Source organism: Microtus pennsylvanicus, chromosome 19 (genome assembly GCF_037038515.1).
Source record: "Microtus pennsylvanicus isolate mMicPen1 chromosome 19, mMicPen1.hap1, whole genome shotgun sequence".
Taxonomy (NCBI): domain Eukaryota; kingdom Metazoa; phylum Chordata; class Mammalia; order Rodentia; family Cricetidae; genus Microtus; species Microtus pennsylvanicus.
Window position 1 is genome coordinate 10174029 of NC_134597.1, and position 23739 is coordinate 10197767.

General features: G+C 35.7%; 1 protein-coding gene across 1 annotated transcript in view; it reads right to left on the minus strand.

The window, feature by feature from the left end:
• Window positions 1–446: 446 nt before the first annotated feature.
• Window positions 447–23739, minus strand: part of Ppp1r3a (protein phosphatase 1 regulatory subunit 3A) — a 40745-nt gene continuing 17452 nt past the window's right edge. The window contains exons 2-4 of the mRNA XM_075953653.1: window positions 8070–8131; window positions 7856–7980; window positions 447–5954 (exon numbers count right to left, since the gene is read on the minus strand). Coding sequence (XP_075809768.1) covers window positions 3618–5954; window positions 7856–7980; window positions 8070–8131 — 2524 coding nt within the window. The 3' untranslated portion in view covers window positions 447–3617. The remainder of the gene's footprint in view (window positions 5955–7855; window positions 7981–8069; window positions 8132–23739) is intronic.

A 23739-nucleotide genomic window follows, 5' to 3' on the forward strand; every position in this document is an offset into this window, starting at 1 on the left:
AGAAGCTTCATTAAAATTTAATTTATAATTTTAAAAGTTTGGTATATGTGATAGAACATCATATTCATGACTAAATATGTTTTAAATGAGGAAAATTAAGTTGTGTTGACAATATTTTTATTAAAAAATTTCCAAAAAAAATACAAAAGCAACCAATAGTTAATCAGAAATAAAATAGTAGCCTTTTTAGACGTTCTTTTCAAAGATACACAGCCCCAGAGGTACCTGGCAAGCATGGCCTGCCATTTCACATCTTATATAGTTAAAATGGATCTTCTTCGGTTCTGCAGGAACTGATTAAGACAGGATAACACCAAAAGGAGGTCCTATTGTAAAATTCAATTTCCAGAAGCCCTCAATAGACATTTAAAAGAAAAAGCCTATTATCATAAAGGAGATCACTACCGACCGCCTATAATTTTATGAGGCCTATTTTATTTATTTGGTGTTTATTTTATTCATATACAAAAGGAACCTTGATAATGTAAAAAAGGTTTTTAGCATGAAATAAAATTCATTTCTGCAAAAGAAAACATTTAAAATTCTCCATGAATACTATTGAAGAGAGACAAAATATCTTACTTATTTCCCTTTATTTCGTCTGGTTGTTTAAAAGTTTTCCATTTAACCAGAATACTAGTGTAAGATGAGGTATAAGAATTTCCTGTTTTGACAAAATATTGACAAATATTTAAATATAGATAAACATATAGTCCTTAATAAACTTTCCTATTGACATATTAGACCTTCTCAGATATATGTTGTTCTATTAGCCTATCATCCCTCAATACTGAAGAGTAATATTATCTATGAATTCACTCAATCATGGCTGAGAATTCTATTGTGATACAGATAGCTCAGAGAAGTCAGATTTCTTAAAGAAGAGTTGCAGTTACTACTTATACTTCCTAGACTTGTCAATTAATTTTCAGGGCTTCATGTCTAAGAGTGAGAAGTCCATCGTGATAAAGAATGATAACAATTATATCAAATTTCTTATTCAAAATGAGAATGGGATAAAGTTCCTCACTGCTAATTACTCTGCCATGTCCTCATTATGCCTAAAGTCAATGTTGGTGAGACATGAAGCACACAGTTATGCATTAAAAATGGCATTTACCAACATGGTCCATAACGAAACCCTTCTTAGCAGAGGCCACGAGTTCTTCCTGCTACCCACTCTTCTTACTCAGCATAGCGAAGTGATCAAAAGAGACTACTGAGCTTTACCTCGCCACACAACAATCACTTCACATGTTCTTGTGACTTTGTTTCAAATTCCTCATACATAATGTTTGAAGAATCAGTTTAAATCAGCATTTAAAATCTTTTGACTCTTGTTCCTGTTTTATTAAAAATTCATGAGAATGGTTTGTGAGTTAATGTTACCAGAAAACAAATAAAATTGATAAAAGAAGTTGGATTGATCATTTCAGAGAAGAATTCCAGTTGGGGCACCTGTGCTCATAAAATAATAGTGTTCTTTACATTAAAGAGAAATGATATTGACCAAAACTCTTAAAACTTAGACTTAAGAAACTCTAAGTCAAAAGACTCTGAAGGAATGCTAACTTTAACTCCAGCTTAGTCCTGACTACAAAATATAATGGCAACAATTTTAGAGATAATTTCTAAGGACTGCTTAAAGAAATTCCACTTGTATTTAATGGAAATGTGCTTCTGAAAAAAATAAATATTTGATCTACATTCTACTTCAGGATGTTTGCATTTGATCAACTAGAGAGTTGAAGCCAGGCAGTCATTTTCAAGAGGACTTAAGAATAGCATGCAATTGTAAGATTGAGAAATAATTGTGTACATAAAGAAAATTAAACAAATCTCTAAGTATCAGATAAAAGTCATTCAAAATATTTTTATTTTCTCATAAATGCATATTTCTAAAATGAAATGATACGTAAGTTTATCATTATAAGTAAAAATACCATTTTAAATTAAAGATTCCTTGAAAAAGTTCTCATAAAAGATGACCATTTAAATAGGCTCGCTCTATGTGACATTTTTCATGCTCCAAGCAAGTGAAAAATATATTATTTTGCTATATAAAGGGATCCATATATGTTCATTGTATCAAAGGACTGTCACAGAATAGAGCATACAGTGACTTGTATATTACAGTCATCCAAAAATTGCTGAAATAAATTATATATTTTTCTTGGCAGTATCATCATCAAAAATTCTATTATTTCACATTCTTACACATAATTACAGTGGTCCAGACCACTGCCATACTTAATGATTACTTATTTTCTAGTATGATTCCAGCTATACCTATTTTTCCTGCTTTCAATTTTGAATCATCAGCTCACAACTTAAAGATCACATAATGAGGATCAGCCAAGACAAGGTGTTTGTTCTGTCCATGTACAGTAGGTATAATTCTTCTCCTCATTACTTGAAAATTAACAACTAAGTTAAAAGCAAAAGAACTATCATAAAGAGCAAACCATTCTATTATCTATTTTATTATTGTCATTTGAGGCTTTATGCTCTATAGCTGTGATTCTCAATATTCCTTTTCTTGTGACCTTTAATACAGTTCCTCATGTTGTGGTGACCCCCAACCATAAAATTATTTTGTTGATACTTCGTAACTAACTTTGTTACTGTCATGAATCATAATGTAAGTATCTGACATGCAGGATCTCTGCTTTGAAGCCCCAAATAAGTCACGACCTACGGGTTGAGAGCTTCTGCTCTATAGGTACAACATAGTCCAAACATGACGCTTACAGGTTTTAGTTTTCATGTCTGGACACTACTTAAAACTAAAATTGTTAACTCTGTTATAGTCTACCCTTCCAATTGAAAAATGTTGCTTAAAATGGGCTATCCACAAAATTTGTAGAGTTGCATGAAAATTTTCAATTTGATACATAAGTATTGGTCAAATTTGTTTCATAAACACCCTGCTATTGTAGGTGTAAAGAGATACAAGGCTATGCATATGAAGTATAAAGTGAGTGTGCATAATACATGTTTCCATCTTAAGGTTTTATATTGTAACACACATGGGCATGTTCTTGAAGGTATAAAATAGAAATTTCAGTATTTGATCTATAAATATGTGCTGATAAATGACACGCTGCTAAATGAAAATTTCATCGCTACTTCTAAGGGCTAAAAGAAAAAAAATTCTCTGCTATTGTCTGTGTTTTATCTATTTTTAAAAACCAGAGGGGGAAAGAAAGTGCTTTGAGGGAAAAAAATATCCAAAGCTTTACTGTGAAAGAAATGATTCCAAGAAATAGCACTTTAAGTAGCAAAGAGATATGAAGCATTGCGACTTCACAGCCTGCTAAGGAACAACAGCTGTACCTAATTTCAACTTGACGTGCTTCAGACCTCATATTCATATAGGTGTTTAATGATCCAAGCATAATGGTCCTATATAGAATAATTACTTATATGAAGGAGCTAACTTCATACGCATTCCTTTTTAAATTTTCCTTCAAGAGAAAAACTGCGCTCTTTGAACAATGAATAGTCTCTCTCACCAACCCAAATGTTTGGGACTAAATAGCTTATCATTCAAGAGAATAGCTTATCATTCAAGAGAATAGTTTATCATTCAAGAGAGGACAATCATTGTGTCAACCTCACTTCTTTTTGACTGACTCTCTTTGCCTTCCCCCTTCCCAGTATAACCAGGACAAGGAAAAAATGTAGAACGCCAAGCCAATCATTAAGTCATAGTAGTAGATAGTCACAAGAAATATCAGAAACAAAAGGAAATAAGGTATTTTAGAGTTGATGTATGCGGAGAGCAGAGACTCTGTAACCTGAGCTTGGACATTCTGGTCAGAAAGAGTAGCAGAAGCAGGGCTCTCTGACCCTTTGTCATCTGAATGGCTTTGTGACTTTTCAAAACACCTTACTTCTTCAATGTCAGACCTTGCCTCCTCCAGATTCTCAAGAGGTTCACTGATTAAAATCATTGGACCTTGGGACTTTTCCAAGCTTTTACCTTCTTTTTGTTGGACAATCCGACCTACATGTCTTTCTCTTCCTCTACCTGATTCCATTATTTCCAAACTATTGGAAACATCATCAGATTTAGACATGGCATGGCCCAGGATCTCACTTTCTGGATGGCAAGTATATTCTGATTTGGTAGGAAAGGACTGGAGTATTGTGCTTGTAACTGCTTTTTCTTCAGTAACTGGCCATCCGGAAGAGCGTTCTGAAGTTTTTGACTGGCTTTTGTAAACTTGAGGGCTGCTCTGGGAAGGGCTGCCACTGTCTGAAATAAACACAGAATGAACAGCATTGAAGTCTGTTCTCCGTGATGATTCTTGAAGCAGCCCAAGACCTTTATTTTCCGGGAATATTGCTTTGTCTGTTGGTAACACTCCCAAATGTAAATCCAGGTTTGGCGTAGCTTTTTGATTGCCTGTAATGACCTGTGAAGGTTTGTCTGTAGATGTTACAATTCCAATTCCACGTTGTTCCTCGTCAAGTGTCTTCCTAGGATTGCGTGATAATGTGGTTGCCTCCTTCTCCATTTCATCTACATATACATTACAAATAGCTGAATGGGATTCCTTTTCAAAATCATTGACATGGATTACACCTGCTGTATCTCCATGACAAAGGGTATAATGCGAATCATCCCCTCTGCCTTCATGTGGATCAAACGCTGTTTCTTTTACCTCGATGGGCCTGTCACTTCGTGCTGTCTCTTGAGGTAGCTTAGCAATTATTGCCTTTCCTCTAGCAGACATGCTTTCTGGAGTACTTTCTAACGTTGTCTTAATTATATAAGCTGTAAGTGCTTCTGCTTTCTCAGTAATACCACGATGAGCTGGAGAAGACAGTTCATAGCCCTCTGTCTCTTGGCAGGTAAACAATTGTTCTGCAGGGGGAGCTTTCACACCTCTCATGTCGTCTCTTTTTTCCCACACGTCTTTACACTCTGCTTGTTCTTTGATCTGCTTGGTTATATTTGTTTCAATCCCTCTTGTTTCTGGCTGACTTTCCAGAACATTCCAATTTTCTTCATGCTGTGTATTCATATGCTGATCTTCCTGACTACTAGCATCTGATTTTCCCCTTTCACCTTGAAAAAGATAATCATCCGTCAGAACATTGCCATTTCTTGGTGAACCAAGATGAGAAGCTCTTGGTTCCAAATTGGTACCGTTGCCAGCTTCTCTCCAATTCCCTTTTCTCTTTGGCGAAGGATAGGGATCTACTGTCACTGTCCAGGGAGCAATTGTAGTGTCTTTGCTTAGTAGAGTGGTTAATTCTTTGTTATTCTCTTTAGTCCCTTCAATGTGTATTTTGGGATGCCCCATTTGTCTATCTTGGTTCTGGAATATTGATTGAAAATCCGTGCTTTGATTTTCATTAACACCTAAGCAAGTGTTCTGTTCCTCTGCAACACTGTCCTTGGTGTAATCATCTTTTGAAAATGTATTTGATTCTTCCAGATTTGTGGATGCCTCCAAATAGAAATCACTTCTTGAATATTCGTAATCTTTTATTCCAGTTTTCTTGACTTCTGCTTCATTCTTTTGAAGACTGCCTGCCATTAGCTGGTCATAGGAGGAGTATACTGTTTGCATTTTGTCAGACCCGTGGGCTGGGTTGGCATTGTCATCGAGGACTTCCTTGCTGCAGAGGTTCAGTTGAGTTAATTCATCAGAGCTAGCATCTTCCAGTGCTGGCCCAATTTCGCCTACATGTGAAGGAATCTCCTCTGAAGGTGTATGACCATATTCATTTCCTGGGGAATAGTTTTTGCTGTGATAGAAATCTTTCTTTAAGGGGATTTCTTCTGGTAAACTTGGAGACAAAGGCCTTCTGAACAAGTCAGTAGGAATTCCATGGTAACCTTGCTTCTCCTCAGACCCCTCAGCTCTATATGTGAAATTGATTGGATCTGTTGAAAATGTCTTCTTTTCATCCCGGGAAGATATCAGCCGTTGGTTTAACTTATGAAAAAAGAACAACAAAAATAAGGACAATATAATCTTTTTAAATGTGTGAAAAGTGAACTAGATTTTATTAGCTCAAGTAATTATCAGATAGATTTCCTTGGTTCAATTCATTTGCGGATTTCACACAAACTCTGGAAGTTGCATGTTTGGGGCAAGATCTTTGTGGGATATGACTTGGGAATGAGATCAGTGGGAAGGGGGCCCAAATTAATCACTCTCCTTCTCAGCTTCCAAATATCACATTGTATTATTCAACCATTCTTGCTTGTCATTGCAGGTTTTCCTCACTTCGAATGTACACATTGATAGCTCCATGCTAATCAATTACAGAGCAGCTTCCTGGATGCCCCTTGCCACATTGATATGTGCTGTAGGTGCCCCCATTACAGTTTCTCTTATTAATATGTTTTCTGCAAAGCCTCTGCAAACTATTAATAGCAAAACGTCACTCAAAGAAAAGTGAGGGAGCTAATGTCTCTGCAAATTCTGTTTTAATGACCCTCTGCCAACTGGTACTCAAATGTATTTGAGCTCTTCAGTGATGCCAACTGTCAGGATTTAACAGTGAGATGCCTGTGTTTTTTTTTTCCTCCTCATAACTGACATTTGCATGATCTCAATAATTATATGCAAATCTTACGTTTTCCCCTTCTTCTCACATAAGGCTCATGTTACTTGTCAACTGCACAGCTGTCTTATAAGCCAATGCCTGTGGGTTCCACAGATTTGGTTGTATTTCCATCTATTATGGAGCTTCATTGTTTTATGCAGTCACATCAGCATGGAGCAAATTAGCATCTAAATTACAGCTCCCTGTTCATTTATTGAGCGTACACTCTCAGTAACTTCTAAACAAACTTTTATATTTGAGGCCGCTCATGGTAATGAGGTGTATTGGTGAAGTATGTGATTTTCCAGGGGCCTTTCATTATATTCTGTGGTTTGAAAAAAAAAAAACGGTGATGTTAACTTTCAGCTGGTAAGAATTTTCACAATGGGGTGACAACTTTGTAGGGCCTTAAAATCGAGCACAGTAAATTGCATACTTTAGTGGTGGGGTTGCCTTGTCCCTACCACGGAGGTGTAATGTGTAGGAAAAGAAAAGAGTTTTAGCTCTTTTGGGCTTCAGCACTGACACTTGAAGAGGCAAATGTCATTTTAATCTACGATGATTATGAATCCTTGTAACCCCATACTGTGAGCTCCAACCGAATACAAGAAGGATAAAATAAATGTGCTATGTGACTCATTTACTTCTACCTCTCATTGTGTGTTAAGACTGTGAGCTAAACCAGCTCCTCCAAATTTCAGAACAGATTTGATGTTCATCAAGTGTGGAATTTATGCTAACAAATACTATACTTAATTGTAGAGTACTAATTTTTTTTTTTACCAGTTTTAAAATTATGAAGCACTGGTTATTTTCTTCTTTGGTAATTTAATATTTTACCACGATAATCAACTTTATGATTATTACCTGGACAGAAATAGTAAAGCAAAAGACTGACAATTGTAAGAATTAGAGGCTTGTCCGTTGGATAGGGCCTTAACCATTTCCTATTCCAGTCCTCTTATTTTAAAGATGAGTTTATGCTAAGTGTACACTCGTTACAAAGATTAGAAGTACACATCAGGCTAGTGCCCCTTGCCTCTAATTCCCACAAACTATTACTCAGAGCCAGTGGCAAAGAGATGGGAAATGAATGTCATTAATTTACCACACGCTGAAATCAAAGTGCCTTGTTGGTCTAGCTTGCTAGAGATGCTAGGACAGAGGCTAGGCTTTCACATTTGTAAATGATATTAGCTGAGGCCATTGCAAGGCAGGAATTGCAGCATCTTTGAAGCGTAAATAGATTCATCTCCTCTAATACCGTGGCAACCAGAACACTTACCATCAAGTCTATTTCTTTTTCATTACGTTCATCATGCTCTCTGTTGATACCTTCTACATTTTGATGACTGGCTCCCAAGTCATCATTGTCCTCAAGAGAACAAATGATTGTTGGGATGTAGGCATCTGAAAAGTTAATACGATTGGTTATTAAGATTATTTTCATGGAAGGCTGTAACAAAAACAGATTTTGTTTAATTTTAAATAAATACTACCTGTGAACTTCAAATTCTCAAGCTTATTTTCTTCAGATGTTAGCAGTGATTCTTCTTTACTGCTAAAATTTAGAAAAACAGACATTTGTTCTGAAATTACATGTTTTGAAGTGTTCTACATAATGGAAAATTAGCAGTAAGACGAATAATGTTCATACAGCCATACACAATTTTGTATTATTATATGTAATTTTATACAAAACTTAAAAATTTAAGTTTTTAATAAATCTTTTAGAAAGACACACCAATAAATACTGATTCTAGAAAAACTTAAATCATCTATGCAAAGAACTATTTCTAAATGAAATTTTGCTGGGCTTACTAAATCATAGCCAGAGTGAAATGATAAGCAAATGCGTAATGTATATTATATTTTTTAACCTTTCAAATCAAGAGTATTTTCCTTTTGGTTTAAATGACAATGTTTTATTAACTGATCTTTCATTGTTGTTATAAAATTATTTTTTAACATTTCAAAATTTATCTTTTATATCCTTTTTATCTTTCAATTTTATTGTTATAACAGTAACCCTTTATCTAGAAGAAGAGTAAGAAGTAAGCTCACTAAAACCTGAAGGCAACTAAATTTATACTCAAAAATTTAATGCATGAATTGTCACTGGTAAATTTTAAAAAGGAGACTTCAGAGTGAGCATACCTTAACACATAACTTTCCTTTAAAATTGTTAAAATTACATTGCTTTTTCTAGTGTAATCTGCATTCTGTTTTAAAATGATGAGTGCTTTTCCCTTCAAATATGAGTGGGCAGATTAATTAGGTCATTAGAATTATATTTGTGATATTCAATATGAAAAATATAATTAGTGAAAATTACAGTTTATATACAGCTACTCAGAGTAAATTTGTGTCCTTTAAACTCTTTCATTTTTAAAATATTTTATTTATTGTTATTATTACTGAGTACATCTGATGTTCGTGGTGGGTTCATGTGTGCAATGGCACAAATGTAGGTGACAGAACAAACTTTTTTGAAGTTGATTGTCATGTTTACATGGGTTCTGGGGATTGACCTCAGATCATCAGACTTGCAGACCAAGCACCTTACCCACTAAGTCTTCTCAGTCTTCTTGGCCAATTTCTTTCTCTCTCTTTCTCCTTCTTTCTTGCATCCTTTCTTTATTTCTGTTCCCTCCCTCCTTCCCTCCCTCCCTCCCTCCCTCCCTCCCTCCCTCCCTCCCTCCTCTCTCTCTCTCTTTCTTTCTTTCTACACTGAATATTTCCATGTAGCCCTAACTGCCATAGAATGCTCTACGTAGACCAGGCTGGCCATGAATTCACAGAGAGTTCATGTCTGAGAGCTGACCTTGCCTCCCAAGTGCTGCGATTAAAGGCATCTACCACCACCATGTCCAACCTCCAATCTATTTTCCTTATACTAACTTTTGTCTGTGAGTTTTCTGCAATAACAACCAAACAAACAAATAAAATAGCAGCAAAATAACAATAACAACAACAACATGAAGCCTGAAAGCTTCAGTTGCTGATAAACTAGTGTCTAGTCTGTTTGCACTGCAACTTTTGATAGCATGACTAATTTTATTTCTACAAACCATTTGAAATTTGTAAATTTGTGCATCCTAATTATGTAAGAAAGTAACTTAGTTTTGCATATAATTTTATTGTTTCATTTTAACTTTACTGGAAACATGACAAATATATCATGTTCTATGTACATAAAAATTCTTAGACATTAGAATTTGAAGTACTGATGTAGAATTAATATGAAAGTTACAGTGTTTAACAAGTTGTGCAACTATACCACGATTTTATTTTTGTGAAATTTGCCTACAAACCAATATGTTTTTCCTTTCTGAATATATAATATCTATCTCTTTTAAGAACATGTAAACCTGAGGCACATCCACCAACTCTCTATGAGCCTTGGGGTAATGGAGGTGATATAAACGTCTTCTTTGGGCTAAAAATCATGCAGGCTCTTCTAACTTTTACGCTTTGAGATAAGTTGTAGGTCTCTGTGTTAATTGCCATCTAACTCCCAAATGATAACTTTCCAATGCTAACAGAGAGACACACTGGTCTATGGGGATAGCAATAAGTTATCAGTGGCGAGTGGCTCCAAAAGAACTGTTTAATGAGCACAGCAGGGCAGCTGCACATATAGATGTGCAGGGATCATAATAACATGAACAAGATCTACGGAAACTCACGCCAGACAAAATCCCAGCATAAAGTGGGAGATGGGCATGAACAATTGTTGGCATTTGATAACTGCTGGGAAAAGAAGGGTCAGTCTTCTCTAATGGTTTACTCTGTGGAAAGTCAACCACACTCCAGGCAAGGGCCTATCCGAAGAGTAGCCAATCAACAAAGCATTGGAGACAAGAGCTTTCTAGGGGATAGATAGATATGACAGACAGACAGACAGACAGACAGACAGACAGACAGACGATGATAGATAGATAGATAGATAGATAGATAGATAGATAGATAGATAGATAGATAGATAGATAAGAAGAGAATAAGCATGAACTTGGGTGAATCGAAAAGTGGGACTAGTTCTGGAAGTAATTGGGGAAAAGACTGAATATGATTAAACATATTGTATAAAATTCTAAAAGAACTAATAAATATTTTTAAAAAGAATGTGTAAACTATTAAAATAATATTTAGCTATTCCTGACTCTCTTTTTGTTCCCAATTAGAATTGGGAACTATTAGAATTTTATTTGTGGAGAGAAAATATTTGCTACTAAGCAATGTTTTATTTTTTATTTACTAAGATATTATCCTTGAATTTTCTAAGAAATTTTAGTTGCTTCATTAAAAATGATTGTTTGGAAAAAAAACAGGAACTTCATTTTTAAAAATTTATTTCAGAGACAAATGATTAGAGATAAAACAAACTTACTGTGAATAATTCTTTTCAAAACATAGAAATTCAGGAATATAAAGGAAAATTTTATGTTCAAGGATACACACAATATGCACATATACCCATGAAACATAAAGATTATACATAAAAATATAGAAAAAACTTATAGAAGTGAAAAAATCCTAAAAAAAATAAAAAATAACATAAAAATATTAAAGAAGTTATGTATACTATGTTCATAGATAGTTGTAAAATATTACAACTTTACAAAATTAATGTAGCGATCCAATAAATTGTAGTCAAGATTATAAGAGCATCTTTCATAGAGTTTGGACATGTGAGTCTACAGAGAAGTGCAGAGAGATGGTAGATGTATAGCTGTGGGAAATATGAAGAAGGGACCTGTGCTAGCTAACTTTAAGAGTTTCAATTCAATTGAGAAGTAGTTCTTGAACTTTAGTGAGAAGAAGACACACATATGCCCGAAAATAGGTGGAACATAGGATCTTCAGAAATGAAGGCAGGGGAATGGCTATCCTTGGAGAAAAGGCTGACAATAGAACATGAGCCAAATCCAGGTGGACTAAATTCTTAACGTGTCAAATTCTTCAAAACTCCTAGGAGAAAATATAGATGAATGTATACAGTAGGAAGTATCTTTTGAATAATGGAAAAAGACAACATACAGAAAAAAACACCTTAGTTTTTTTCTATTAAAATTTAAAGAATATTTAGGACTTATTTATTTTTAATCTGTGCATTGCTACATGTATGTCTGTGAACAGCATGTCCACAAGGGCAATGGAAATCAGAAAAGAAACTTAGGTCGCTGGGAACTGGAGTTAGGGATGATGATGAGTCACTTTAGGGATTCAGGACACCAGACCTAGGTTCTCTGCAAGAACAACAGGTCCTCCTAATTATTAAGCTATCTGTCCAGCCCCAGTATTAAATTTTAATACATTATTCATTGAAAGACAAAAGGGACCAAAGGGTGGCTTGCTGGTTAAGAACACTTGTCTTTCTTTCAGAGCACTCAGGTTTAATTTCCAGCAGCCACACTGTGGCTCACAACAACCAAAAACTTCAATTCCAGTGTATCCAACAGCATCTTCTGATCTCTGAGGGCACCAGGCACACATGCAATGATGTGACACACAAAATACTCACGCATATCGAATAAATAAGGCTAAATTTCAAAAAGACTTTTTAAAGTTAAAAATGATTAAACTTGGGGAAAATATGCATCACATAAAATTAACACAATCAATAACCAAAAATCTATATCTGTATACAGAGAAAAATACAGCTTCAAATCAATAAAATTGCTACTTATCTCAGTAGCAAAGGGGAATAATTCAGAAACCAGAGCACATATATCCATATAAAGGAACAGCCAGCTTACTAGGGAGCAGAAATGAAAGCTGAAACAAGGTGGCAGCATTGATACCTGTTCAACACAATAAAGTAAAAGTTTATCAGTCCAGAGAGTGGAAGATGGTCTGGGGAGACAGGCTTTCTTGCACATTACTGGTAGGAAAATAATTGGTGAACGTCATTTTGAAAATCAATTTAACATCAGTTGAAAAATTTAGCGTTCGTCTACTCCAGTAGCAGTGTGCCCAGTGCACCCTTGGTGTGCACTCACGTCTCCTCTGTGTGCCGTGTGAGATAATTACAGTAATACTTGAATGACATTCGTGTCCATCCGTCAGTTTTGAACGGACAAAAATGCACACTCATAGAAGATTACAGAGTATCCTAAAATGTATATTACGTAGGATTAAAATCAATAAATCATAGAAACACATGGAAATATGAACCTCTCTTAGCAATGCAGCATCAAATAAAAAAAGCTGAAATGACTGCTTAAAAGATTTCTTTCCCCAAAAAGTCTAAAGACAACTAACATGATTCCACATAATTATCAAAAAAGACAAGACTATCAAATAGTTTTACCCAAAGGAAATCGAGCTTTTCAGGATTACAGTTACTACAAGTAAAGCAATTTATGAGGAAGGAATCAGTACATGTGATGACCAAAATCTGTCATTGTTTTGCATAGAGTTAATGCATTATTTAAAAGGTCTAAATAGTTCAATCCTCATTTGTGATAATGGCTTGCTTTTAGTCATATATGATAGGATATGTGTAAACAAAGCACCACTGTTAAATTTGAAATAATATTTATATGACCAAATCCATGTACGTAGTTTAGTTAAAAAGGCTTACAGTTTGTGCACAGATGGAAACTGTTGGTTATTGACAGCAGGACTCTCCTACATCAGTACGTCTGACTATGGCATAAGTAAAGTTGTTGTTTCTAGCTCTCAGGTCCCTTTTGTGTCTGGAGAACTTTTTAATCAGAAGATTTTTCTTCCTTTCTTTCCCTTTTATTTTTTTTTATTCCTGGTGATTGACATGCTGCCTGATGCAGTCTAATGACAAGAGGTGTTGTTGAATAAATGCCCAACCCTCTTTCTACCTTCCCTTTTAGTATCTATCTCTTGCCAGCATTTCAATAACACCGTTTCTTCTTTACACAAAATTTACTCAGAGAAGAACAGCATATGTTTATCTGTTTATCTTCTAAGTGTTACATTATTGCCACTTCCAAAGTTTAGAATTCCGGGGTCACATTATTAAATGTAATTGTTTTAATTTATTTTTTTAATTTTAAAATTTGTCTGAAGCTTATCTAGGAACTTTACAGCAATGGTTTATTTCCAGTAAATTTTGAGACATTTGATATAGTCAACCACATTATTTAATCTGGAGAGGTCATTCATTCGTCTACAGATATTTTCAATATGTATGATCAACTATAACAAACACTGAGAAATCAAAGACTAGTAGTATTTCAACTCTTATCCCAGGGAAGCAATGAAATGATAGGAGTATATAAACCAACACAATATAGTAGTTACAATGAGTTGTTAAGGTTATAATAAATAATGGGCTATATAAGCTACTGCCTTTGAGAGGAAAGAGTTAAAATAGTAATTCAGGAGAGTAGGGAAATTTTTCAAAGATTCATTTCAAGAAATAAGAAGTTTCTGAATTCAGAAGAATAATTAAAAACATAAAGAGTGGTAAAAGAAAAATAGCTCAAAAGAGGATGTACCCAAGAGCAGTAAGATTGTCAGAGAGTTTGGATTGGGTTTAAAGGCAGAAAGGCAAAGACGAAACTGGAGTTCGTTTAAGCCAGACTTAGAAAAGGGTTACTCTATGTTACTGTATTTCAGGATACTTGTTCACACTATGAGTCCAGAGGTTCCATTGTTTCGTGGAGGAACCTGCTTCTAGCTGTAGTGTTGCTCAGCCCCAGCACACACCCTTACCAGAAGCTTTCTGCTTGAATATTGTAAACAGCATTTTAAAAATCAATCATAGTTCTGGAGGCAGAGCAAGCAACTGGATGATAGGAAATAGTCACAGAGAGTGGGAGAAGGTCAGGAGGACAGAGAGAGATGTACAGGAAGTAGAAGAGAGGGGATAACTGCTTGGAGGAACTTTTGTTTGAGAAGGTATAAGAGAAAGCTCTCTTTCTGGGATGATTAAAGAGGAAGCAGTTGGGTACCTTCTCTGCCTGTCTAATCTAACAGGTGTTAGCTCAGTATCTGGGGAGACGTAGTTAAAAACAACATCACTGTATAATCAGAATGTGGCTAAATAAATTCCATAGATATTCTTATGTTTTCTTTTCTGTTTGTTTGTTTTTTCTAACTAGTGGACTCTGGCCAGGGGTATAAAATGGGAGATAGTCATGATAAATTTATTTTATATCCCTTAGCAAGGTGTATTTAACTTATATAGGATTTAGATCTGAAAGGGACTTTATACTAAGGCAATATGATCTACCTTTCTTATAGGGGAAATAAAGTTTCAATTCTACAATGTTGGCAAAATTAGAAAAAAAATAACTAATAACCAAATTAGAGTTCCTTCTGTCCTGGTCTCCAAGTAGGGATTCTTCTTGGAGAATTAAAACATTTGGAAAAAGTACTAACCCTACCGTTCCAAGTGTTTATCCATTACTAAACTTGTACTTAGTCATTGCTAACCATGTCACTTTTAATTAACCATGTCACTTCAAACAAGACACATTCATCTAGATATTTAGCTTTCCTTCACAAGACCACTAAGTGTATTACAGAGTGATTATTTGATACACTTTCCAACCCAAGGACTTTTAATACAGTCATTATCACTGATATTATTACTATTGATGAGAGCATTCACATACTGATCAATTTTATAGCATAGCAGTTGACTGTCAGTTCCCTTTTTGCTAGAAATTTTCTGTTCTTAGTTTCTAGTGCATTTTCTCATAAATTCATCACCTTCTTGTAGGACCAAAACTTGCAGTCCATGGCAATATAGTCTCTTAAACTTTAAAAATAATCTCTCTTGCCGGGCGGTGGTGGCGCACGCCTTTAATCCCAGCACTTGGGAGGCAGAGGCAGGTGGATCTCTGTGAGTTCGAGACCAGCCTGGTCTACAGAGTGAGTTCCAGGACAGGCTCCAAATCCACAGAGAAACCCTGTCTCGAAAAACCAAAAAAAAAAAAAATAATCTCTCTTTATCACTAGTCCATATTCCAAAAATAAAACCTCACCAGACATTCTAAACAAACAACTTTTATTTAAACAAAACTCTTCAAAAATGGTCTGCCTGGGTGCAAGTTTCCACCTTCCTTTAATACAATACTGAGAACTCAATCTGAGAAAGTCACCACCAAATTAATAATTCTAGAGATTTGGCAGCAGCTCTTCTTCCATTCTTGGGCGTATGGTTTGTTTCTACCAATGCCAAAACATAGCAGATTTAGGATCGTTAATAATCCAGTTGTTCCTAAACTCCTATAATGTGCCACAATGTCATATACGTTCCTTAACATATTCGAGAACCTTCGATAAGACTTGTTCAACAAAATCAAAATCTGATGTGTTGGAGGTAACAGGGTGAGTGGCAGGAACCAAAAAAAAAAATCCTTCAAAAGGGATTAAAGTGTTTATAAAAGCAAAGGACCATTTACTAAAAGAGTCGTGGGTGTTGAATGTGCTCCGAAGTGCACAAAATAGTCCCTCCTCATCACCTCTCATTTCATGCTAAAAAGTAAATTCTACATTACTCTAGATCACCATTTATGTTTAAAGCTTGTGGTTTTATTTATGTCCTTTATGCATGTCTTCCCCAATATTTTTTTCCTTTAAGTTATGATATTCCTATGTTGGACAAAACAAAGCCTTGATCCTCCTGCCTCTGCCCCCAAAGTGCTTAGACTACTAGTACAGGTTGCACCACAAACAGTTCATAAGTGGTCTTTTAAATAAAAAAATTTTGTGAACCTTTTCAGCATATCTTTAAACCTGTTGTAAAACTACATATATCAATATAAGTCTTACATAGATATGGACAAACATGATAAAAATTCACTTGGTTTAAAAAAAATCAGGTAATATTCCTTTCCATTAAGCTGTATCCCTAGTAGTTGGCTTTATAGAATTTAGATGGTTTATATGCATTTGTTATTGGAAAAGGAGAGAGAGCAAAGCCTGTGCTTGAAGAGAGATAACATTCATAGTGCTCCAGCTATCCTACCGTGTTTTCCTGGGGTATCATAATACCATCATTTTTTTTCTTGATCGGGAATAAAACTGAGAACAGAGGAGATACTAGTTCAAAGAAATAACTGTGATAAATGTCTCATAGCAAACAGACCTGTCTAAAGAGAATAGAAAGCAAGGTGTTTTCAGAGGGCGTTTAAGATGGAATGATGCATTAAGATCAGTTTTCTGATGATAACACCAGAGTTCAAAACACAAATCACACTTCTACACTACTGAGAGTCACCCAGAAGAGTAACGCTTAGTCTAGAGGAAAACATGAGAATGTTAAAATTGGTTCTGGATTCTTCTTTATCTGTTAAGTCTCCAGACTAACATACAGCATGATGCACTTTTTGTATATTTTTTTGTCTTATGGTTTTTCATTTGCTTGTTTTGATTTGTTTCTTTTGTTGGCTTTAAGACAGGGGGAGAGAAAGAGAGAGGGAGAGAGCATGAAGTTGGGTAGATAATGAAGTTAGGAGGTTCTGGGAGGATTTTGGGGAAGGACAGTAATGTGATCAAATATATCACATGTAATTTTTAAAAAATAAAACAATAGAAGCAACTATTAATTTAAAATTGTAATATAACCAGTTCAAGCAAAACTACAGATCACAGAATTATGACCTACATAGTTTTTATTCTCTACTTTGTATAGTGGAATAATGTATCCCATATTATTTTATACGTATTGGAAGTTTGCTTATATTTACCAGCAATCAAGGTAAACAAGTGTATTAGAGAACACTGATAACAGAAACTAACGTCCTACTTTAGTATATAATCAGAGGTCATGGAGGAAAAAAAAATCACAATCTGGTTAAACGAATTATATGAACTGCTCAGGCACTGGAAGAAGTAAGAACAACCTGTTAGACAACGTCACAGTTATTTTTTTGAAAGTTGAATTACTGTCCTTATAATTCCTAGCTGGCCTAAGCAGCACTTAATTCCTTTCAACAGGCTGAATTTTCTTGCTTTCCATCCTTTAAATTACTTTAATTAATTAAGTGTGTGTGTGTGTACATTGTGCCTTCAGAGACATCAAAGGCAACTTACATGAGTTAGTTGTGGTTTCTAGGCATTGAATTCAGGTTGAGAGGACTGGTGGCAGACATAATACCTGCTGAGTCTAGTTGTGGTTTCTAGGCATTGAATTCAGGTTGAGAGGACTGGTGGCAGACATAATACCTGCTGAGTCTAGTTGTGGTTTCTAGGCATTGAATTCAGGTTGAGAGGACTGGTGGCAGACATAATACCTGCTGAGTCATTGCTCTTGGTTTTCAACCATTTAAGTCCCTTTAAATAAAATTAAGATATTCTGCTTCATGAGCCCAATAAGTTATTTTTTTATTTAAAGAATATTGAATCACTATATTCTAAAATATATCTTATATCAATATGTTTTATATATTACAACACTGTGTTTCACCATGATTCTTCAATTTAAAAGCATTGGTGCTTTATCTTTTTGATGAAGAATAGTTTCAGTAGCAAAGAAAGAAGCAACTTAAAGTCACCCTTCCATGAGGTAATCCTTGGTAGGTCTTTTATTTTATTTTTCAGAGATTCATTCTTTTCTACCAAGAAAAATTACAGGTTTGAATCTGTTTGGCCATGTCAGTGTGGTGGGTGCTGTTTTTTTTCCTAGTTGCTCCCCACAGCAGAAAAGACATTTTACCTTTTATTATTCTGTCATGGAATCAAGCATCACACACTGACGGAAGTGATGTGCACTTTTCAAGGCACTGACTGATGAGGGTCTAGTACATCATTAAGTAGAATCTTGGAAGTTGAGATGTGGACAAAAAAACATTGTAGGTTGCTTGGGAATGTGGTGTAATTACAAGCAGAATTCATGAATTTTAAGTAGAAGAAGACTATAGATGAACCTGGCTTAAGGGACTTCTCTGCTACCACCTGCCAATTATATTTTATGGAGAGAAATGTAAATGTCTTTAGGTGATGGGTATCAGAACAACTGAAGAATGTATATCAGCAAGTTATCTGGGAAAAAAAAAGTGTCTCAAACTTACTGCCCTAAGGTCCTTACTTTATCTAAATTCTTAAAAGACATAATTACACCCATGCAGCAGATAGATGTCAAGAGACTCGTGACTGTCCAACTGAAATCCTCACTGTCTCCAATGTCTGACGGTCCAATCTTCAACATCCCCACAGACTGATTGTTAAGATATTCCTTTCAAATTTTTCAGAATGTTGCTGTGTTTTTTTTTCTGAATTAATATATTTCAACTATTATTTTCTTAAAAATTATGTCAAATTTTGATACATAAAAACTAACTTTAACAGAGTTAAACTTGCTGAGTGAGCCATGTCAGTACACATTTTTAAGAAGTAAAAATTCTGTAAATATGCTGTTTTCCCTAGTGAAGTCTGTAGTGTTCACACTCATCATGTAAATTATTTAATTTCTTAAATACAAAGGTTTAGGAACAGAGAAATTGCTCAGTGGGCAACGTACTCACATGGTACGTGAGTTCAGCCAGTTCAAGGGTAACTGACATCTCAGTTCTGAGGAAGCACAGACATAACTGTCCTGGAAATTGATAGCTCTTATTCAATTGGTGAGATCCAAGGCAAATGAGAAACCCTGCCTCAAAAAGTAAGGTGGAGAGGCACTTAAGGAAAATACCTGGTGTTGATTATCCTCCACTTCTATATACATGCTCATTAAATGTGTGTATATATATATCTATCAGTCATATATATGACTGATTTACAGGCTGTGGTCCAGTTAGTTCAATGGTTGTTTAACAAAGAAAAGTCCAAGAACCCAGTAATTGCTCAGTGCACTAGATTGGATGTCTCAGCTGGCATTCTGGAATCCTGAAGATGTAGGCTCTAATGCCAGTGAAGGAATGTATTTGCCAGATAAAAACAGAGCTTTTTCTTTCCATGTCCTTTATATAGGCTGCCAACAGAAAGTGTATCATCCCACCTTCACAGACCTGGATTAAAAGTGGGTCTTTTAAAATTCAAATGACTTAAGAAAAAGTACCCCACAGGTATACCCAACCACTTGGATTTTAGTTCATCTCAGATGTAGTCAAGTTGAGAACAGAGAATAGATCTCATTCTGAGGCTGCAGGTGTGAGGCTAGAACACCAACTCGCCATCCCACAACTGAGAATGCAATAACCCTCCCTTATCTAGAAGAAAAGTGAAATCGTTCATTATTCAATAAAAGTATGTGAAGAACAATTGCTTGGTGTTTTTGTTTTTATTTCCTTTGGGTGTTTCATCTGCAGGTAAGTTTGCCTGTATGTATGACTCGAATGTATAAGAGATCCTGTTTCAACAAGCCATGTGTAGGGGCGTTTAAGAAATATGCCTTATGTTGGCCTGTGTCCCCATACACCACCCTCAGACTATTTGTTTTCCTGATTCCCTTAGAAGCTAGAGGAGGGTTTCAGATCCCGGAGTTATGGACTTTCATTAACTGTTATGATGATGTTGCAAAATGAACCAGGATTTTCTGGAAGAAGAGCTGGTACTCTTAACCTCTGAGAAATCTCTCCAGCCCCAATTCTTCAGTCCTTTTATGGTACAACATAGACATAGTGTTTGCTTTAAAGAATCAACTAGTATCCTTAATATAATCGTTAGAATTAACAGAAAATAATGTGTCCCGAGCAGTTTAGAAATGTTAAGGTATTAGGAATATTGTTGTTTTACTTTTAATTAAATGTTGAATTTAAATGTTATGAAGTCATCCTTTCAGAGCATAGGTTGTCCAGCCTCTTATTAAATCAACTAGGTCTAGTATTTATTATATATTTTAAAGTTATTTCTATTTTCAACCATTGTTTTAGTTTAAATAAGCACTTAGTGGAATGTATGTTATGAAGTCTGTTTGAATTCAGTTCCCTATTTAAGTAATTCCATTTTGCGATCATACTTTCAAAGTAACTCTTCTACTTGCACTAACCATCAGAAATTAATATAGCAAGAAAGCCAGGAGCCCAGTGAATTAGCCTAGACAGTTCATCTTAACATCCAAAGACAGTCTCATTTCCCAAACTTGGTTTGTATTTCACGGCATTAGCAAACTTTTTAGCAGCCCTGGTAGGGTCTTAAGGCACTATTTCTAAATTTAATGCTTTTGTGAACTTAAGTCACACATTAAAATTATCTTAATGGGCCTTTTTGTCAATTCTTCACAATAGTATTACAAAAGGAAGGGGAGAGAAGATACATTTAAAAAGCAAATGAAAAAGAACTCAATGGGAGCCTATTTAGGCTACCTGTTGATGAGCCTGTTAGAGAGTCATTAATATGCGGATCATTGACATGATAGACCATAATGACTCCTCCAGGGACATATCAGTCTATTGTGTCAGAAACTAGTTAGGGATTCATTAATGTGAAGACTCCTGACTTCTTAATATGCAAATCATCGATGCAAAGCAATGAGGCATACCTCTCAAATGTCCATATTTTGTGTTACACGTTTTCTCTGGCATCCCCTCACCCACACTTTCTGTGAACTGCATTTCCCCCTTCAATCTTCGGTGACAGATTTCCTCACAAACGATTCTGTGCTCCAGTGGAACCCACCAGTTCATATTCAAACACCTCCTCCCCTTCACTCCTCGCTTCTTTGATTTAAGCCGGGTTTAAAAATGTACAAACCACTTGAAGCATTTTGACTAAATCAGTCAAAATTTAGTATAAAATATGATTTCATATTTTTCTCCAGTGTCTAATTGGATTTTTGCTCACAACAGAGCAAACTGAAGAAAGCATTCTTAAAAAGCCATGGGCTTCAGGATTGTGTAGTGTAAGCAGCCGTTGCATAATTTGTAGTGGGAGCGGGTCAGGGAAATAGAGTGGAGTATGGTAAGAGCAAGAGAGCAGACAATAGCTCAAGGAAGTATGCAAGAAAGAAGATGCAAACTACTCACATAAGAATAAGGATCCACACTAAGGTGCAGCCCTGAACAAAGGAATCAATATAAAGCACATGGTGTCCAGTGCACAGCAAGCAAACCCTAACTAATATTATTGTTTTGGCATTTCGTATATATGCAAATATAATACAGTTACTACCGATATTCAAACAGTATGGAAAATGTCAGAGAAGACAAGTTGATCAGGCTTTGAACTAATAGACTTCTACCATGGGCACCAAGTACATAGCGCTGTGATAACAGTGTCTGTGGAAGCCATGGAAAGGCATTGAGCTGTCCTTTGGAGTTCTTTCACACACTCTTCATCTGAGACCTTACATGTTGCCCATATTCATTTTCTTGCTACTTTACATTATAGTACAAACTTTTAAAATAGAAAAGAATGTGGGTTAATGAACGCGTGTAAGAGAAGCAATATACTTTGTTACTATTTTCTGTTAAATTTTAGGAAAAACAGAAAGACCCATAGTTTTTTAACTTATAAATGCCTTAACCTCTTATTCTGTATCCACAGAAATCTATAATAATCTATAATAAAATATACCATGAAACACAAAATCAGTCATAAAAATTTTAAATTAGGTTCTCTATCTTGAATAGATTTTACATCAGTTTTATTTTACTAAAACTGCTTAGGTAGAAAGTAATATTATTTTAACATAAGTAATATTTATTAGAACAAATTATTACCAACAGAAAATTATATTTTATATTCTGGTTGGCATTCATGTCAATGTTAAAAGCCATTAACATTGTTTGTCCTGCTAAGGTTTCAGACTGGAGTATACAAGTGCAGATTTAGCGTTTATGTATCTAGACATGTGGATTCAAGGGAAGAACTCTGAATCAAGGACCTCCCAGGTCAAACACTGATACATTATCATCACTGACAACATATGACTTTAGGGAAGGTCAGAAAGTTCATAGTGTGAAGATAGGTCACTGAACTCAAAATTTAGGCACCACTCTGAACATAGTAATTTTCATCACAGTAAAGAAAGTTGAGGCAGAACAGGGCTGGAATATCACAATAACTATCTGATGCTCAGGAAATCAGATTGGAATGCTAATGAAACTTGAACCACTCACTGAAATTGTTGTGTTAATAAGAGAGCTTTGTTTTCCTGAGATGGAATTATGTTGACAAAGGTCTGAGCCATACACTTTGAATACTGCAGTACACAATTTATTGTCATCAGTGTAACGAATTCTGCAAGTGGTTTTGAAAGAATTCAATACTTCTGCCGTAAGTTCACAATAAAGCTAGATAAAATTCAACACATATTCATGAAAAGAAAATTTGGCTTGTGTTAGACATTAAGCTTAAAATTGAGCCACAAGACCAGGCCGAAAGGAAAGCTACTATGGCGTCATGAAGTTTACAATCTAATGAAAGACAAACAGACATTAGTACTTCAAAATCCCCTTCAGGGCTAGGTGAGAGAGCTCAGCAGATCAGAACGCCTGCTGTGCAAACCCGATGACCTGAGTTCAAGTCTTTAGAAACCAAAAGATTCTGGTTTTAACTGCACACCATAGCCAGTCCAGCACTGTGAAGACAGCAGCAGGACTCAGGGGCTTCTTGGAAGCCTGACTAGCTCTAGATTTAGAAAAAATCCCTGTGTCGAGGGAACAAGGCAGAGAGTGACAGGTTAGGACATCTGAGACTCTCCTTGGGACTCCACACATGCACATGTGCCTATACAACACACAGACCTCCCTTGTACAGGAGGTAATGTGCATGTGCGCATGGCTGCACAGGCAGACAGACATACACACACATGCATGACTGAGGTAACCATCATGAAACAGCTCGAACAGCAATAATAGCGATGGAACTGCAGCACCTCTGGGGAACTAAGATAGCCAAGCAAGGGTTTCCTACAGGAAACATTTCATCTGAAATCTGTGATTCTGCAGATGAGCCAGCCTGGAAGTAGGCTATGCCGGGGAAGCCCAGGAACAAGATGGTAGGAAGGACTTCATGGATCTCCTCGTCCTAGGTTAAGACAAATACCAACACAGTACATGACATCTTAAGGGCACAACCCAGGTTAATCCCACTTCCCCTCAAAGCCCCTATTCTCATGGATCTCACCTTTCACCTAAAATTGTTTGAAGGAGTAGGAGATATCTAAACCTACAGGAAGGCGGAATTCCAGATCTACTATGGTCAGTTGAAGACATAGTTAATTGGAACTTACATAGCTGATACTTGGTGACTTTGCACTTTTACTGTAGGAAATCCTACAGTCAATAGCCTTTAAGT